At 43.0% G+C, this 21,002-nt stretch overlaps 1 protein-coding gene across 6 annotated transcripts in view; it reads right to left on the bottom strand.

Moving 5' to 3' along the window:
- ttc28 (tetratricopeptide repeat domain 28) overlaps window positions 1–21,002 on the bottom strand; it is a 774,630-nt gene that overhangs the window by 183,326 nt on the left and 570,302 nt on the right. For all 6 annotated transcript variants that reach the window (XM_043715612.2, XM_043715613.2, XM_043715615.2 and 3 more), the window contains one exon: window positions 20,685–20,903. In XM_043715612.2, coding sequence (XP_043571547.2) covers window positions 20,685–20,903 — 219 coding nt within the window. The remainder of the gene's footprint in view (window positions 1–20,684; window positions 20,904–21,002) is intronic.

Below are 21,002 nucleotides of genomic sequence, written 5' to 3'. Positions count from 1 at the left end.
AGGCACTAGTTTTCGGAGCGCTGCTCCTTCATCAGGTGGTGAAGGACACAATTTTCTAGGAGAAAGTGAGGACTGCAGATGCTGGAGATCAGAGCTGAAAATGTGTTGCTGGAAAAGCGCAGCAGGTCAGGCAGCATCCAAGGAGCAGGAGAATCGACGCTTCGGGCATGAGCCCTTCTTCAGGAATGAGGAGTGTGCCAAGCAGGCTAAGATAAAAGGTAGGGAGGAGGGACTTGGGGGAGGGGCGTTGGAAATGTGATAGGTGGAAGGAGGTTAAGGTGAGGGTGATAGGCCAGAGTGGGGGCGGGGGCGGAGAGGTCAGGAAGAAGATTGCAGGTTAGGAAGGTGGTGCTCAGTTCGAGGGTTGGGACTGAGACAATGTGGGGGGAGGGGAAATGAGGAAACTGGAGAAATCTGAGTTCATCCCATGTGGTTGGAGGGTTCCTAGGCGGAAGATGCGGCACTCTTCCTCCAGCCGTCATGTTGCTATGGTCTGGCGATGGAGGAGTCCAAGGACCTGCATGTCCTTGGTGGATTGGGAGGGGGAGTTGAAGTGTTGGGCCCCGGGGTGGTTGGGTTGGTTGGTCCGGGTGTCCCAGAGGTGTTCTCTGAAACATTCCGCAAGTAGGCAGCCTGTCTCCCCAATATAGAGGAGGCCACATCAGGTGCAGTGGATGCAGTAAATGATGTGTGTGGAGGTGCAGGTGAATTTGTGGCGGATATGGAAGGATCCCTTGTGGCCTTGAAGGGAAGTAAGGGGGGAGGTGTGGGCACAAGTTTTGCATTTCTTGCGGTTGCAGGGGAAGGTGCCGGGAGTGGAGGTTGGGTTGGTGGGGGGTGTGGACCTGACAAGGGAGTCACGGAGGGAGTGGTCTTTTTGGAAATCTGATAGGGGAGGGGAGGGAAATATATCCCTGGTGGTGGGGTCCATTTGGAGGTGGCGGAGATGACGATGGATGATATGATGTATCTGGAGGTTGGTGGGTGGTAGGTGAGGACCTGTGGGGTCCTGTCCTGGTGGCAATTGGAGGGGCGGGGCTCAAGGGCAGAGGAGCGAGAAGTGGAGGAGGTGCGGTGGAGAGCATCGTCGATCACATCTGGGGGAAATTGCGGTCTTTGAAGAAGGAGGCCATCTGGGTTGTTCGGTATTGGAACTGGTCCTCCTGGGACCTCTGGGACACCCGGACCAACTAACCCAACCACCCCGTGGCTCAACACTTCAACTCCCCCTCCCACTCCACCAAGGACATGCAGGTTTCTCATTTCCCCTCCCCCACAGTGGCAATCCAATGGGTAGTAGCAAGAAAGCACATTACTAGAAATAGGAAGGACAGAAAGGGAGACAAGAGAGAAGAGGCAGTGGCATTTTTTGATTAAGGAAAACATTGCTACTGTAATTAGAGAGGATATTTCTGAGGGATCAGCCAGTGCAAGTATATGGTTTGAACTTAGAAATAAGAAAGGGATGATCACCTCGATGTGATTGTACTCTAGGTCCCCCATTAGTCAGAAGGAAATAGAAGAGGAAATATATGGAGAGATCTCAGATGTATGACCACGGGGTGGTTGGGTTAGTTGGTCCGGGTGTCCCAGAGGTCCCAGGAGGACCAGTTCCAATACCGAACAACCCAGATGGCCTCCTTCTTCAAAGACCGCAATTAACAGTTGTAATAGCAGGGGATTTTAATTTTTCAAACATTGACTGGGACTACCATAATGTTAAAGGTTTCGATGGTGAGGAATTCGTTAAATGTGTTCAATAAAATTTTCTTTATCAGTATGTAAATGTTCCAACGAGAACTCAGCACCACCTTCCTAACCTGCAATCTTCTTCCTGAACTCTCCGCCCCCACCCCCACTTTAACCTCCTTCCACCTATCGCATTTCCAAAGCCCCTCCTCCCTACCTTTTATTTTAGCCTGCTTGGCACACTCTCCTCATTCCTGAAGAAGGGCTCATGCCAGAAGGACACAATTTCCCTCACACAAAACCATGTTGACTATTCCTAATCATTACTTGCTTCCCCAAACGCACGTAAATCGTATCTTTCAGAATCACCTTCAACAACCAACCCACTACCAATTTCAGGCTCACAGGTCTATCATTCCCATGCTTCTCCTCACAGCCTTTCTGAAAGATACAACACTAGCCAGCATCCAGTCCTCCGGCATCCTCACCCATGATTATAGATGATACAAATATCTTTGCCAGGGTCACCGCAACTTTCTCCCTGACTTCCCATAACACCCTGGAACTGTTGGGTCAGGCCCTCAAGACTTATCAACCGTTATAATTTCTAAGACCTCCAGCACTTCTTCTGAAATGTGAACTGTTTTCAAAACATCAATATTTATTTCCCTGAGTTCTCTCGCTTCTATTTCTGTCACAACAGTAAATATCAATACAAAATATTCATTAATATCTTTCCCATCTCTTGAGGTTCAATATAAAGATCTTGTTGATTTTTAAGAGGCCCTACTCTCTCTCTAGTTGCTCATTTGCTCTTAATGTATTTGTAGAATCTCCTCAGATTATCCTTAGCCTTATATGCCAATGCTATCTCATATTCCCACCTTGCCTTCCTGATTTCCTCTTAAGAATGCCCCTACACTCTTTATATTCTTCAAGAGATTCATTTGATCCCAGTTATCCATGTCTAATAAATGATTATTTTTTGTTTTTGACGAGAACCTTAATACCTTCACTGATCCATTGTTCCCCATTCTTACTAGCCTTAGGTTTCACTCTAACAGGAATATAATGACACTAAACTCTTGCTATAATACTTCTGAACGCTTTCCACTTGTTAGTCATCCCTTTAACTGCAAACAATCTACTCCGATCAATGTTTGCAAGTTCTGGTCTCACCATTAAAACTCGCCTCACTCTAATTAAGAACTTTAACTTATATGGAAGGCTTATCCTTTTCTAGTTTAAAACTAATTTATTTTAACTATTTTAAAACTAATAGAATTATGATCACTGGTCCCAAAGGGTTAACCTCCTAACTGCAGTCACTTGCCCTACTTTAATTCCCAAGAGAAGGTCAAGTTTCGCTCATTCTCTCGTTGGAACATTTACATACTGATAAAGAAAATTTTATTGAACACACTTAACGAATTCCTCACCATCGAAACCTTTAACATTATGGTAGTCCCAGTCAATGTTTGAAAAATTAAAATCCCCTGCTATTACAACTGTTAATTTTACATACATCTGAGATCTCTCCATATATTTCCTCTTCTATTTCCTTCTGACTAATGGGGGACCTAGAGTACAATCACATCGAGGTGATCATCCCTTTCTTATTTCTAAGTTCAACCCATATACTTGCACTGGCTGATCCCTCAGAAATATCCTCTCTAATTACAGTAGCAATGTTTTCCTTAATCAAAAAATGCCACTGCCTCTTCTCTCTTGTCTCCCTTTCTGTCCTTCCTATTTCTAGTAATGTGCTTTCTTGCTACTACCCATTGGATTGCCACTACCTCTGCACTGCTTTCCTCTCTCCTGTTAGTCTTGGTCTTTCACAACCTGTTTCACCAAAAAGGCATAAACAAGATCTCATGGCAACACCATTACTCCAAAAGCTAGCTCTGTTTGGCTATGTCGTTGTTGGAGCAAGGGACTGCAAGAATGTTCACACCACCACGTCATGACAGGTGGTGATAACTGCTGCATTGTCCAAACCGGTCTACTACCTCCATCAGCCGGACCCAAAATCATGAGGCAAAATGAGCCGAATTCTCCATCTGCAGTCACACAGCCCCTGCACCTGAAAGTTAAGGACACTGTGAAAAAACCCAGCATATAGGCTATAGATTCCAAGGTTGTACAGCTGGCATGCAGGAGATAAGGAGGGCCACCAAGTGTCAGACTGAGCCAGTTGTCTCGTGCCTGAAAAGTAAAATAGAGATCAAGGCTATAATGATTTTGTACATGGATCCAAAGGGAAGCATCACTTCTTTAGTGATCACAAGCAATAATTTTTGTAGGCACGTGCCCTCTATGAGGAACCTTTCAGGACGCTTGCATTTTGTAGAATTTCCAGGTTTTTTGAACGTCTCCTTTCCCATCATTTCCAGTGCTGTCTCATGGGTAACAAGGCACCCCCTCCAGAAGACATGGTTAATGACCCCAGTGCACAACCTTCACACTGATGCTTAACAGTTCTACAACACAGCCCATGTAGCATTTGAAGATGCATTTCCATTGCCTAGAGTTGATTCTGGTTTGTCAAGGCAGCCAAAGTGCCCCGTCAACACCCTGATAATTATTGTATAACCTCTCTAGGAGGGGCAAGTGCTTGATTGATGCTCTGTATTATTCATGAAACTCTCAATCTGGTCTGAACGGAGGTCTGAACTGTCGCTAGAAGGTCATCATTTAACATTAATTTATGACCTGAAAAGAGCAGGCAGTACCAAATTCTGAAACAACAATGTCTCAGGGCAACTTACAACAAATTTCTTTTTAACATGAAAATTTGCTTATTGTCATTTAACATTAATTTATGACCTGAAAAGAGCAGGCAGGACCAAATTCTGAAACAATAATGTCTCAGGGCAACTTACAACAAATTTCTTTTTAACATGAAAATTTGCTTATTGTTGTCATACACAGTCTTTACATTTAGTGTGTGGAAACCATTTCTGCACAGGAAGGTGAGGGGTTAAAATGCAAATATTTTCAAAGCAACATGGATTCTATCCGGCGTACTCTGCACTTTGTCTAAAAGATATCACATAAAATTGAATGCCTCAATATCATTCCTGTTTCTCAAAACAGCTCTCCTGAAAAACGTCAGTCACTCGATCAACACATATGAATGGCACGCTGACAGATAAGACAGAGATCCCTTGTGACTATTTGAAATGGCCTTGTTCCATAACGTTGAGTGCAGTTGTCACCTTCATTGTCAAAGAGCACTTTGTGATCAGTTTACAGTGACTGCAGATCCAAAGGCAGCCCTCAGCGCACTTGCATCATTGCCTTTTGGGCATTTTCAATTTTCTGATCCACATCCTCTTCCACTGGTTTTCTTGCAACCTCAGTCAGTTATAAATTGGAGAGGAAAACCAGCTGCTGGGATTTATCCTGCTTAAATATGCTCCACTCTTCTTTTCTCTGTGCTCTCTTGAACCTCTTCCTCCATGAAAACTGCCTGCAAAACAGTGACCATAGGGAAGGCCATTCTTGCTCTTGATAGGCTTTTCCTTTATGCATGAGTGGGGGATGAAGGAGGTCATCTTGGAATCTCTCAGTGGTCTCGAACTTTCACAGGCAGTCAGAAACAAGTTTAAGACTGTCTAGGCTTAATGCCAAAAAATGAATTACTCCAAAAGGCTGTTCCCAACTGCAGTAATTCAAACTTTCAGCAGTCATCAGACTCAAAAACTCCTTACTTCAGCTAGTCTCAGCTGATCTTGAAAACAGCTGTGCCTTATACTTCTCATTCTAACCGAGCCCATGTGCACTGCCAGCATAAATATAGGACATTCTGGGCTGCAGCATCAGTGGTCCTCATTTTAATACACATTAATTAAAAGCATGAGGGCTCAAGAGCTAGAAATATATGTCCTTCACTTTTCATGCAGAAAACCAGCAGAAACAGTTTCAGCCCCAATTGAGTCTTCTGATTTAAGCAGTATAGAATTCTGGGTCAATATGTGCTAAACGTAAGTACATATCCATGCCGTGGGACATCTCCATGAAGTACTTGGTTGACTCTCCACAAAAATAATTTCTTATTGCATCCTTACAGCCAGCAAATAGAGATGATTAGCTCATCAATAATAATTAAACTTTCATGTAGATTGCAGAGAGAAGCAAAGTAATCTGGATTGTAGAAGTTGGACAAAAGAGGCACATATTCTGCCTCAGGAGACCTATTCCCATTCTAAGGTTTGAATCTGGAACTAAGGTGCATCACGATGGTAAAGCTGCAGTCACTGTTTTACTAGCAGATAGGTCAACCAAGAAGTGATGCCAGCCTCTCAAACAGCTGGAAGGAACACTGAAGCTGGTACTAATCCTCCACCAAGTATGTTTTTAAACACCTGGCTATTTAGAGAACAACACAGAATTGGCTGACCCATAGAAGACAGAGGGTGATGATAGATGGAAAGTATTCAGCCTGGAGCTCTGTGACCTGTGGTGTTCCGCGGGGATTGGTTCCAGGATCTCTGCTCTTTGTGATGTTTATAAATGACTTGGATGAGGAAGTGGAAGGGTGGGTTAGTAAATTTGCCAATGACAAGAAGGTTGGTGGAGTGGTAGATAATGTGGAGGACTGTTGTAGGTTGCAAAGGGACATTGACTGGGCTGATAAGTGGCAAATGGAGTTCAATCTAGAAAAGCGTGCAGTCATTCACTTTGGAAAGCCGACTTTGAATGCAATTTACAGGGTTAAAGGCAGGATTCTTGGCAGTGTGGAGAAATAGAGGGAACTCAGGGTCCATAGTGTGGTGCTGGAAAGCACAGCATGTCAGGCAGCATCCAAAGAGCAGGAGAATTGATGTTTTGGGCATGAGCACTTCATCAGGAATCTTGCCCGCAACATCGATTCTCCTGCTCCTTGGATACTCTCTGACCTGCTGTGTTTTTCCTGCACCACACTCTCAACTCTGGCCTCCAGCATCTGCAATCCTCACTTTCAACCATATTAGGGTCCACATCCATTGATCCCTCAAAATTGCCACCTAAGTTGATTGGGTTTTTAAGAAAGCATATGTTGTTTTGGCTTTCATTAGCAGGGGGATTGAGTTTGAGAGCCACAAGGTTATGCTACAGATCTATAAAGCACTGGTTAGACCACACTTGGAATATGATGTTCAGTTCTGGTCGTCTGATGATAGGAAGGATGTGGAAGCTTTAGAGATGATGCAAAGGTGAATTACCAGGATGCTGACTGGACTGGAGGGCATGTCTTATGATGAAAGGTTGAGGGAGTTAGGGCCTTTCTCTTTGGAGCAAAGAAGGATGAGGAGGCTTGATAGAGGTGTACAGGATGTAGAGAGGCACAGATAGAGTGGATAGCTAGAGACTTGTTCTCATGGTGGAAATGTCTACACTAGGGGCTTAATTTTAAGGTGATTGGAGGAAGGTTTAGGGGAGATGTCAGAGGTAGGTTCTTTTCATAGACAGCAATGGGTGAGTGGAACGCACTGCCAACAGTGCTACTGGAGACATTTAAGGCACATGGAAGATAGTACAATGAAAAGTATGTAGGTCAGTCTGATCTTAGAGTGGGATAAAAGGCCGGCACAACATCGAGGGCCAAAGGGCCTGTACAGTGCTGTACTGTTTTATGTCTTATGTTCACACAGGGAGAGGCCCTGGTGAACTGAACAGTAAGAAAACATACACAATAGCAAATACACACTCAGAATGAGTGGTTTTCATTACATTCTGCGAGCTATCACTGGATATTAGAGAACAGAACATCTCACAGGAGGCATGTTTTGGTGCAAAGGGAATTTTAAGGAATTGGTTTAATTTTGGTTGAGTTTTGTAAACATAAAATGATCCAGATTATAAGGGGCAACTTAAATTTTGAAACTACCCAGTTTCTTTTTTAACATAAGTCAGTTTGTGGTCTGATGCCAAACAGTTTCTAGTGTGAAGTTTCTGAGCAGAATTGATTCCCACATCTTACATAGAATGTTGGTAACTTATTTTCTCATTAGGACAGGAATGAGTACTCAGACCTCTACAGTCTCCAGTGGGTAGAAGGAGCAACCACATTTATACTGAATCAGCGTCTGCACTGTTAAACTGTGATCCATGTTGTTCTCCGCCGCCCCTCAACATTCCAAAGCAACAGATGCAGCACAATGTACAGCATATTTTGGATAAAACTTAGCCTTTCACACATTTGACAGTGTTTGCATGGACAACAGAGGCACAATAGGTAACAGAAAAATTGGGGCAGGTCACATACATCTTCAGTCAGTGCATATTCCTCAACAAAGTGAGGTTTCAGGATAAAATATGTTCTCATTGAGAGAGATTTACCAGTCTTACCTTCTGCCCAGGGAGCAGAAATTCCACAGGGGTCTTCCCAATGGTGTTGGTGGAAATAATACAGAACTGGTGGGAAGGCCATTTACACCAATGATACAGAACTGGTGGGAAGGCCATTTACACCAATAATACAGAACTGGTGGGAAGGCCATTTACACCAATAATACAGAACTGGTGGGAAGGCCATTTACACCAATAATACAGAACTGGTGGGAAGGCCATTTACACCAATGATACAGAACTGGTGGGAAAGCCATTTACACCAATAATACAGAACTGGTGGGAAGGCCATTTACGCCAATAATACAGAACTGGTGGGAAGGCCATTTACACCAATAATACAGAACTGGTGGGAAAGCCATTTACACCAATGATACAGAACTGGTGGGAAAGCCATTTACACCAATAATACAGAACTGGTGGGAAGGCCATTTACACCAATAATACAGAACTGGTGGGAAGGCCATTTACACCAATAATACAGAACTGGTGGGAAGGCCATTTACACCAATAATACAGAACGGCACGGTGGCACAGTGGTTAGCACTGCTGCCTCGCAGCGCCAGAGACCCGGGTTCAATTCCCGCCTCAGGCGACTGACTGTGTGGAGTTTGCACATTCTCCCCGTGTCTGCGTGGGTTTCCTCCGGGAGCTCTGGTTTCCTCCCACAGTCACAAAGATGTGCAGGTTAGGTGAATTGGCCATGTTAAATTGTCCGTAATGCTAGGTAAGGGGTAAATGTAGGGGTATGGGTGGTTTGCGCTTCAGCGGGTCGGTGTGGACTTGTTGGGCCGAAGGGCCTGTTTCCACACTGTAAAGTAATCTAATCTAATCTAACTGGTGGGAAGGCCATTTACACCAATGATACAGAACTGGTGGGAAGGCCATTTACACCAATGATACAGAACTGGTGGGAAGGCCATTTACTCCAATGATACAGAACTGGTGGGAAGGCCATTTACTCCAATGATACAGAACTGGTAGGAAGGCCATTTACTCCAATGATACAGAACTGGTGGGAAGGCCATTTACAACAATTATACAGAACTGGTAGGAAGGCCATTTACTCCAATAATACAGAACTGGTGGGAAGGCCATTTACTCCAATGATACAGATATGGTGGGAAGGCCATTTACTCCAATAATACAGAACTGGTGGGAAGGCCATTTACACCAATGATACAGAACTGGTGGGAAGGCCATTTACTCCAATAATACAGAACTGGTGGGAAGGCCATTTACACCAATGATACAGAACTGGTGGGAAGGCCATTTACTCCAATGATACAGAACTGGTGGGAAGGCCATTTACACCAATGATACAGAACTGGTGGGAAGGCCATTTACTCCAACGATACAGAACTGGTGGGAAGGCCATTTACTCCAATAATACAGAACTGGTGGGAAAGCCATTTACACCAATAATACAAAACTGGTGGGAAAGCCATTTACTCCAATAATACAGAACTGGTGGGAAGGCCATTTACACCAATGATACAGAACTGGTGGGAAAGCCATTTACACCAATAATACAGAACTGGTGGGAAGGCAAATTACACCAATAATACAGAACTGGTGGGAAGGCCATTTACACCAATAATACAGAACTGGTGGGAAAGCCATTTACACCAATGATACAGAACTGGTGGGAAAGCCATTTACACCAATAATACAGAACTGGTGGGAAGGCCATTTACACCAATAATACAGAACTGGTGGGAAGGCCATTTACACCAATAATACAGAACTGGTGGGAAGGCCATTTACACCAATAATACAGAACGGCACGGTGGCACAGTGGTTAGCACTGCTGCCTCGCAGCGCCAGAGACCCGGGTTCAATTCCCGCCTCAGGCGACTGACTGTGTGGAGTTTGCACATTCTCCCCGTGTCTGCGTGGGTTTCCTCCGGGAGCTCCGGTTTCCTCCCACAGTCACAAAGATGTGCAGGTTAGGTGAATTGGCCATGTTAAATTGTCCGTAATGCTAGGTAAGGGGTAAATGTAGGGGTATGGGTGGTTTGCGTTTCGGCGGGTCGGTGTGGACTTGTTGGGCCGAAGGGCCTGTTTCCACACTGTAAAGTAATCTAATCTAATCTAACTGGTGGGAAGGCCATTTACACCAATAATACAGAACTGGTGGGAAGGCCATTTACACCAATAATACAGAACTGGTGGGAAGGCCATTTACTCCAATGATACAGAACTGGTGGGAAGGCCATGTACACCAATGATACAGAACTGGTGGGAAGGCCATTTACACCAATGATACAGAACTGGTGGGAAGGCCATTTACACCAATGATACAGAACTGGTGGGAAGGCCATTTACACCAATGATACAGAACTGGTGGGAAGGCCATTTACTCCAATAATACAGAACTGGTGGGAAGGCCATTTACACCAATGATACAGAACTGGTGGGAAGGCCATTTACACCAATAATACAGAACTGGTGGGAAGGCCATTTACTCCAATGATACAGAACTGGTGGGAAGGCCATTTACTCCAATAATACAGAACTGGTGGGAAGGCCATTTACTCCAATGATACAGAACTGGTGGGAAGGCCATTTACACCAATGATACAGAACTGGTGGGAAGGCCATTTACTCCAATGATACAGAACTGGTGGGAAGGCCATTTACTCCAATAATACAGAACTGGTGGGAAGGCCATTTACTCCAATAATACAGAACTGGTGGGAAGGCCATTTACTCCAATGATACAGAACTGGTGGGAAGGCCATTTACTCCAATGATACAGAACTGGTGGGAAGGCCATTTACACCAATGATACAGAACTGGTGGGAAGGCCATTTACTCCAATGATACAGAACTGGTGGGAAGGCCATTTACACCAATGATACAGAACTGGTGGGAAGGCCATTTACTCCAATGATACAGAACTGGTGGGAAGGCCATTTACTCCAATAATACAGAACTGGTGGGAAAGCCATTTACACCAATAATACAGAACTGGTGGGAAAGCCATTTACTCCAATAATACAGAACTGGTGGGAAGGCCATTTACACCAATGATACAGAACTGGTGGGAAAGCCATTTACACCAATAATACAGAACTGGTGGGAAGGCAAATTACACCAATAATACAGAACTGGTGGGAAGGCCATTTACACCAATAATACAGAACTGGTGGGAAAGCCATTTACACCAATGATACAGAACTGGTGGGAAAGCCATTTACACCAATAATACAGAACTGGTGGGAAGGCCATTTACACCAATAATACAGAACTGGTGGGAAGGCCATTTACACCAATAATACAGAACTGGTGGGAAGGCCATTTACACCAATAATACAGAACGGCACGGTGGCACAGTGGTTAGCACTGCTGCCTCGCAGCGCCAGAGACCCGGGTTCAATTCCCGCCTCAGGCGACTGACTGTGTGGAGTTTGCACATTCTCCCCGTGTCTGCGTGGGTTTCCTCCGGGAGCTCCGGTTTCCTCCCACAGTCACAAAGATGTGCAGGTTAGGTGAATTGGCCATGTTAAATTGTCCGTAATGCTAGGTAAGGGGTAAATGTAGGGGTATGGGTGGTTTGCGTTTCGGCGGGTCGGTGTGGACTTGTTGGGCCGAAGGGCCTGTTTCCACACTGTAAAGTAATCTAATCTAATCTAACTGGTGGGAAGGCCATTTACACCAATAATACAGAACTGGTGGGAAGGCCATTTACACCAATAATACAGAACTGGTGGGAAGGCCATTTACTCCAATGATACAGAACTGGTGGGAAGGCCATGTACACCAATGATACAGAACTGGTGGGAAGGCCATTTACACCAATGATACAGAACTGGTGGGAAGGCCATTTACACCAATGATACAGAACTGGTGGGAAGGCCATTTACTCCAATAATACAGAACTGGTGGGAAGGCCATTTACACCAATGATACAGAACTGGTGGGAAGGCCATTTACACCAATAATACAGAACTGGTGGGAAGGCCATTTACTCCAATGATACAGAACTGGTGGGAAGGCCATTTACTCCAATAATACAGAACTGGTGGGAAGGCCATTTACTCCAATGATACAGAACTGGTGGGAAGGCCATTTACTCCAATGATACAGAACTGGTGGGAAGGCCATTTACACCAATGATACAGAACTGGTGGGAAGGCCATTTACTCCAATGATACAGAACTGGTGGGAAGGCCATTTACTCCAATAATACAGAACTGGTGGGAAGGCCATTTACTCCAATAATACAGAACTGGTGGGAAGGCCATTTACTCCAATGATACAGAACTGGTGGGAAGGCCATTTACTCCAATGATACAGAACTGGTGGGAAGGCCATTTACTCCAATGATACAGAACTGGTAGGAAGGCCATTTACTCCAAAAATACAGAACTGGTGGGAAGGCCATTTACAACAATTATACAGAACTGGTAGGAAGGCCATTTACTCCAATAATACAGAACTGGTGGGAAGGCCATTTACTCCAATGATGCAGAACTGGTGGGAAGGCCATTTACTCCAATAATACAGAACTGGTGGGAAGGCCATTTACTCCAATAATACAGAACTGGTGGGAAGGCCATTTACTCCAATAATACAGAACTGGTGGGAAGGCCATTTACTCCAATGATACAGAACTGGTAGGAAGGCCATTTACTCCAAAAATACAGAACTGGTGGGAAGGCCATTTACAACAATTATACAGAACTGGTGGGAAGGCCATTTACTCCAATGATACAGAACTGGTGGGAAGGCCATTTTCTCCAATAATACAGAACTGGTAGGAAGGCCATTTACTCCAATGATACAGAACTGGTGGGAAGGCCATTTACACCAATGATACAGAACTGGTGGGAAGGCCATTTACAACAATAATACAGAACTGGTGGGAAGGCCATTTACTCCAATAATACAGAACTGGTGGGAAGGCCATTTACACCAATAATACAGAACTGGTGGGAAGGCCATTTACACCAATAATACAGAACTGGTGGGAAGGCCATTTACTCCAATGATACAGAACTGGTGGGAAGGCCATTTACTCCAATAATACAGAACTGGTGGGAAGGCCATTTACTCCAATGATACAGAACTGGTGGGAAGGCCATTTACTCCAATAATACAGAACTGGTGGGAAGGCCATTTACTCCAATGATACAGAACTGGTGGGAAGGCCATTTACTCCAATGTTACAGAACTGGTGGGAAGGCCATTTACTCCAATAATACAGAACTGGTGGGAAGGCCATTTACTCCAATGATACAGAACTGGTGGGAAGGCCATTTACTCCAATGATACAGAACTGGTGGGAAGGCCATTTTCTCCAATAATACAGAACTGGTAGGAAGGCCATTTACTCCAATGATACAGAACTGGTGGGAAGGCCATTTACACCAATGATACAGAACTGGTGGGAAGGCCATTTACACCAATAATACAGAACTGGTGGGAAGGCCATTTACTCCAATAATACAGAACTGGTGGGAAGGCCATTTACACCAATAATACAGAACTGGTGGGAAGGCCATTTACTCCAATGATACAGAACTGGTGGGAAGGCCATTTACTCCAATGATACAGAACTGGTGGGAAGGCCATTTACTCCAATAATACAGAACTGGTGGGAAGGCCATTTACTCCAATGATACAGAACTGGTGGGAAGGCCATTTACTCCAATGATACAGAACTGGTGGGAAGGCCATTTACTCCAATAATACAGAACTGGTGGGAAGGCCATTTACTCCAATGATACAGAACTGGTGGGAAGGCCATTTACTCCAATGATACAGAACTGGTGGGAAGGCCATTTACTCCAATAATACAGAGTTTCAACATAACAGTTATTATGGTAATTATCCAGAAAACCTCTGAGCATAATCTACCCCCAAATGTCTCAATCAGGGCTTCATAGAGTGAGAGACAAAGTGTGGGATCAGGAGCGAAACCTTTTTAGCTGGAATCTCCAAAAAGCAGTGGTATCTGTGGAGACCTGAGAGTGAGACTCCCTTAAATTCTCACATTTTTAATGGTGTGCAGGTCTAAACTGGCTTAATTCTTGATCTGAAAAATCCAATGAAAACATGGATGTTTTTTATTTAACGACCCTGTCACCTAAATGTTTCACCCTGATTGCAGAAGCCCCGACCACTCTCTTCCTCCAGCCCTGCTCTCCTAGCTCTCCATATCATTGGGCCATGACAATTTTCAAGCCAAAAAACAGTGTTACAATAGGAACCACTCTCTCTCTTTCTAGAAATCCACTTAATTTTCTCTTAAACCGATTAATGCAGTTATCCTCAGCGGTGTTTTCTGGTAACTTATCTCTCTTCAGAGTGCAAAAATTCCACCAGTCTTCCTTTTAAGAACGCCTTCCAGATATTTAATACAAAAGATATTGAGAAATTTGAAATCCACTATCAGATTAGATTCAGAACTGTGGCATAATAAGTTTTTTTTTAAATACTGCTGGTGAGTTAATTATTAACATTGATCACTTTCATAAACAGTTTAATTTCACTTCAAAAACAATGGGAGAAGACATTAAAATTGTAATCAATTTCTCAAAAGGAAAATCAACAGGGATATTTTTCTTGTTGTTTCTTTCCAATGGACTGTACTGGAAGTTACTTTTTATTATTTCCAGCAGTTATGCTTCATTTCCCATTCTGAGGCACAAATATTCCAGCACAGACCTCACTCTGATTAAGCACAATAATGTAGCACCTAACACCATTTCGCACCTCCACATCTGGGGCTCATTGCTTGCTGGCAATCATTATGTGGTGTACTGAAGCTGAATAATAATGCATTTTCAAAATTATCTCCCTCGACATGGTTAAAAAAAATCTAATTTACAAAGAAATGCTTGAAAGAGATCTTGATGATAATACTCTTCAAACATGTTTTAATTAATCATTAATTTTTTTTCTGGAAATTAATCAAAATTAAAAATCAAGTCAGTTTTTTGTTGCAGAATGCCCACTGGGCTACTCATCACATAGGAAATGAATCACTAAATTATTTGACCTCATTTCCTGCATTTGACTATGCAGTGTAACACTGTCTATTAAAATGTTACAGTCTGACAGTGAATGGAAAATCATGTATCCAATTCTTTTCTAGCTGAAATTGCATTACCTCTGGCCAATTTGTAGCTCCACTTCATTTACATTTTCTTCTTCATTTAAACAAAGCATCACTTTTATTGCATTGAGGTCAATTGGACGTGTAAATGTGAATTGTATGTTAAATGATTAAAAACCTGTTACTGGAATAATTCCACAGAGGCCAGGATCCTGTCACCAAGTCACCCTTTTTTTTGACACATGGGAAGCCCTTGACACTGATCCAACTCCTTGAGAGTCAGCTCACAGAGTGAGCAGAACCTCTGACGCTCTTGTTTATATCTGGCAGCCAGGGCTCCCTGATTGGACCAGGTAACAGCCCAATCGGGGAATTTATATTTTGAGGTCCACCTGGCTAATCTCGCTACAAGCACTGTGGTTACTCTTCTACATAATATCTAAATAATAACAAACAAATTACTACAAAGTTTAAAATATAAGTATTAAACTATAAAATGTGTCCATGAAAAATGTTTCCATTATTTGGACAGGTGAAGCAGAGGAACTGGAGTAGGCCATCGAGCCTGTTCAACCATTCAATGAGGTCATGGCTGATCTGTGGCCTAACTCCATATACATGCCATTTGGTTTATATCCCAACATACCTTTGCTTAACAAAAAAAACTCAGATTTAAAATTAACAACTGCATTCACTGCCATTTGTGGAAGAGCGATTCCAAACCTGTGTGTAGACGTGCTTCATAACATCTCCCCTGATCAGTCTGGCCCTGATTCTCGGACTATGGCCCTCAGTTCTAGAACCTCCAACCAACGGAAATACTTTATTGACTGTGTCTTTTTCTGTTAATATCTTGAAGACTTCAATCAGATTATCCCTTAACCTTCTAAATTCTAGGAAAGACAAGCTTAATTTTCTCCTCATTACTTAACCCCCAACGTCTAGGTACTGTTCTTGTAAGACTATGTTGTACTCCCTCCAAGGCCAATACATCCTTCCTAAGGTGTGGGGCCCAGATCTGCTCTCAGTATTCCAAATGGTATCTCACCACGGTTTTGCATAACTGTCACATAACTTCTGAATCTTTTTACTCCAGTCCTTTAGATATAAAGCCAGTGTTTCATCAGCTTTCTTGATCATTTCTGTACCTGTTCGTGAAATTTTGAAGATCTCGCCACGTAAGGCCCCAAATGTCTTTGGAAATCCACTGTATTTAAATTTACGCCATCTAAAAAGTACCTTGATCTACCGATTATCAATCCAAAATGGATAACCTCATAGCAGAAAGAAATATTTTGGTGCATTGGAAATGGGGTTTTCTTTGAAGTCTCACAAAACCTAATCACTTACACTGATTTAAAATCAGACCCAGTATTTTGCCATCTGATCATTGAGTCATAAGGAGTGACTTTTCCCAGACACTGAACAATGGCAGGTCAGTTGGGAAAATATGGAGAGATTCGAAAGATGAGGCTCTTGATGTCAAGACAAAAAGTTTGATTCTCCAATTAAATTTCTAATGGTGAGACAGAGACTTGCAGTACAGCCCAGACAGAGCACACCAAACACTCCTGAAGTGCAGCATTCTGTACATCTGGAGCAATCAAAGCAAAGTTGCAATGGACTCTGATCAGCTGGGAGAGTCTTCTCTGGAGGCAGCTGAGGAAATTGAGCAGGAGAGCTTGGAACAACAACAAACCAGACAGGGCTTAACAGATACTGGGTTGGAATAGGTGTGAGCTGAGAGCAATATCATTCATTGACTATAAACTTGTTTTTGTTCAAAAGACACATAATGCCGTTTTGTTCCCAAAAGCACTTATTTGTCTTTTCATCATTTTTGCTGTTGTTAAATAGAACTGACCGCTTTCAACAATGTGAAGCCTGTCCAATATGTGACGCTCACACATTGAACAATGCGATGATGGTATGCTACATTGTGCCTTGGGGAAAAGTAAACCCCACCCACAGAGAGCATTTGAAGAACTAGGTGGTCAGGAATTTGTTAAGTGTGTACTAGAACATTTTCTAATTGAGTATGTGGATGCACCAATGAGAGAAGGTACAAAAAGTGACTTACTCTTGGGAAATAAGGCAGGGCAGATGATTGAGGTGCCAGTGGGGGAGCACTTTGGGGCCAGCGACCATAATTCTATTAGTTTTAAAATACTGATGAAAAAGGATAGACCAGATCTGAAAGTTCTAAGTTGGAGGAATGCTAATTTTGCCGGTATAAGGCAAGAACTTTCAAAAGCTGATTGGGCGCAGATGTTCACAGGTAAAGGGACGGCTGGAAAATGGGAAGCCTTCAGAAATGAGATAACAAGTCCAGAGAAAACATATTCCTGTTAGGGTAAAAGGAAAGGCTGGTAGGTGTAGGGAATGCTGGATGACTAGAGAAATTGAGGCTTTGGTTAAGAAAAAGAAAGAAGCATATGTAAGGTATAGACAAGATAGATTGGATGAATCCTTAGAAGTGTATAAAGGCAGTAGGAGCATACTTAAGAGGGAAAACAGGAGGGCAAAAAGGGGACATGACATAACTTTGGCAAATAGAGTTAAGGAGAATCCAGAAGGTTTTTACAAATACATTAAGGACAAACGATAACTAGGGGGAGAATAGGGCCCCTCAGCAAGGTGGCCTTTGTGTGGAGCCACAGGAAATGGGGGAGATAACAAACTGGTATTTTGCATCAGTGTTTACTGTGGAGAAGGACATGGAAGATATAGAATGTGGGGAAATAGATGGTGATATCTTGAAAGATGTTCATATTACAAAGAAGGAAGTGCTGAAATGTCTTGAAATGCATAAAAGTGGATAAATCCCCAGGACCTGATCAGGTGTACCCTAGAACTCTGTGGGAAGCAAGGGTAGTGATTGCTGGGCCCCTGACTGAGATATTTGTATCATCGATAATCAGAGGTGAGGTGCCGGAAGACTGGAGATTGGCTAACGTGGTGCCACTATTTAAGAAAGGTAGTAAGGACAAGCTAGTGAACTATAGACCCATGAGCTTGACATCAGTGGTGGGCAAGTTGTGGGAGGGAATCCGGAGGGACAGGATGCATGTGTGTTTGGAAAGGCAAGGACTGGTTAGGGATAGTCAACATGGTTTTGTGCATGGGAAGTCATGTTTCACAAACTTGATTGAGTTTTTGAAGTAAGAATGAAGGGGATTGATGAGGGCAGAGGGCTAAGGCGTTTAACAAGGTTCCCATGGGAGACTGGCTAGCAAGGTTAGATGTCATGGAATACTGTGAAAGCTAGCCATTCGAATACAAAATTGGCTCAAAGGCAGAAGACAGAGGGTTGTTTTTCAGACTGGAAGCCTGTGACCAGTAGACTGCCACAAGGATTGGTGCTGGGTCCACTACTTTTCGTCATTTATATCAATGATTTGGATGTGAGCACAAGAGGTATAGTTATTAAGTATGCAGATGACACCAAAATTGGAGGTGTAATGGACAGCGAAGAAGGTTACCTCAGAGTAGAATGGGATCTTGATCAGATGGTCCAGTAGACGGAGGAACGGCAGATGATGTTTAATTTAGATAAATGTGAGGTGCTGCATTGTGGGAAAGCAGATCTTAGCAGGATTTATACTCTTAATGGTAAGGTCCTATCAGTAGGATGTTGTGAAACTTGAAAGGGTTCAGAAAAAATTTACAAGGATGTTGCCAGGGTTGAAGGATTTGAGCTACAGAGAGAGGTTGAATAGGCTGGGGTTGTTTTCCCTTGAGTGTTGAAGAGTGAGGGGTGACCTTGTAAAGGTCTATAAAATCATGAGGGGCATGGATAGGATAAATAGACAAAGTATTTTCCCTGAGGAAGCGGGGAGTCCAGAACTAGAGGGCATAGGTTGAGGGTGAGAGGGGAAAGATATAAAAGAGACCTAAGAGAGTGGTACGTGTATGGAATAAGCTGCCAGAGGAAGTGGTGGAGGCTGGTACAATTGCACCATTTAAAAGGCATCTGGATGGGTTTATGAATAGGAAGGGTTTGGAGGGATATGGCACATGGGACTAGATTAGGTTGGGATATCTGGTCAGCATGGATGCGTTGGATGAATGGTCTCTTTCCATGCTGTACAACTCTCTGACTCTACGTGCAGCTTGATCCTTGTAGCTGCAGTTACAATCACGGTCAATCAGACAGGTGATGTAAAATGGCAATTCTTTTATCAATGGGAGCTTGTATTTGCAATGATGTGTCTCTCATGTCACCTATGAGCCCTGAGAAGGCTCCTCTCCCAGTAGCTTCCCTACGAAGCATAGCACTGGGCTGGCAGTGCAGGAGCTTCGGCAGGACTAGGCTTTAAATATAGTTTTGTGGAAACCCCTGGGGATCTCAACATTGACAAGTACTTCTGCCATTGCTGAGGGCATGATAGCATAAACTAGAGACATGGTGCATGCACAAATGAGGTGAGCAGCAGGGAATTACGTAAGATAGGTTAGAGAGAAAACCTCCATGAAACTCCCCAAAATTACCATGTAGCTGATTGTTTTTGGTAAAATTCAACCCAAGGACCACATAGTGCAGAAGGAAGCCATATGGCCCATTGAGTCCAAATCACCTGTCTATGAGTAATCGAGTTAGCCTCATTTCTCCACTCTATCCCTGTAGCCCTGCAAGTTTCCTTCCCCCAAGTGCCCAACAAATTTCCTCCCTAAATTAATTGCCTCTGCTTCTACCAACGCCATAGGGCAACAAAATCCAAGTCCTTCCCATTTACTGCATAAAAAATGTTATCCTCACATGTTGTGTGCATCACTTGCCCAAATCTTTAAAGTTTTGCTTTGTCTATCCTACTCAAACCTGCTATCATCGTGTAGACCCACCAGCAGATCTTCACTCAAGTTTCTTTGTTCCAAGGAGAGCAATTCCAGCTTCACCAATCTAACTTCGTGGCAAAAATTCTTCATCCCTGGAACCATTTTGAGAAATCTCCTCTGCACCCTTACTTTTACCATCACATCCCTCATATACAGTGGCGAGCAGAGCTCGACACTATTTATGACTTTATCAGAACTTTGCAAAGATTCAGCATAATGAGTCTGTTTTTGCATTCAATTTATCAAGTCCAATATTAAGTTTTTTTAGAAAAAAGGAAAATACTTTCATATCACTGTGACAAACAAATGTTTTAAAGAAATCTTGATGATATAATCTCATGTCAAGCTAACAGCTTTCCAATAAACAACTGCCAACACTCCCTGTGAGGGGCCAATTGGAGCACTGCACATTCCAAACAGCACAAATAACAATAACATGGTTTTAGCGATGGAGTCTAAGGTGTATGCATTTATAGGACAGTGGAAGAACTGTAATGCTCTTTGTCAAAAAGTGTAACTGAATATTTTAATTTTCAGCAGTGACAGATTTAAAACTAAGATTAGTATTCTTGAACATAGATACATTCATGAAATGCCAAGCCCTATTTTCGACAATTCCACAATGCCAAGATTTGGTATTACAATACACAAATGGCACAATCAATGCTACATTATAGGAGAGATATCAGTGGAGCTATTAATTATTTCAAGGATCAAGGTTACGTTTAACTCTTGAGACATTATAATACATCCATACCTGCTCCTGGTGCCAGTAACCAACTGTAGAGGTATCCAGCTGCTTGTGAATAGTATAACACCAGACTACGTTGATTATTGATGGCCTCCAGAATCTGGTCAATTGTGACAGGAGTCAATGGGTCAGATTCTTGCTGTCCAGTTTGCCTTTCTACTAAGAGATCTGCAAATGCCCTTGTTCTTCCCCTCTCTGCTACTGCTAATGCCTCATCATGACGACCTAACAAGATTATAAAAAAGCAAAATATATGAGGAAGAAACCTGTAATTTAAGATAAATATATACTTCATCTAATTTAAAAATATACAATACTTTGCTT

Source organism: Chiloscyllium plagiosum, unplaced genomic scaffold, assembly GCF_037043375.1.
Source record: "Chiloscyllium plagiosum isolate Xiang-an unplaced genomic scaffold, Cpla_swu_hap1 HiC_scaffold_24, whole genome shotgun sequence".
Classification (NCBI taxonomy): Eukaryota; Metazoa; Chordata; class Chondrichthyes; order Orectolobiformes; family Hemiscylliidae; genus Chiloscyllium; species Chiloscyllium plagiosum.
Note: the sequence above shows the minus strand (reverse complement) of the source record. Positions and strands in the feature narration are given on the sequence as shown.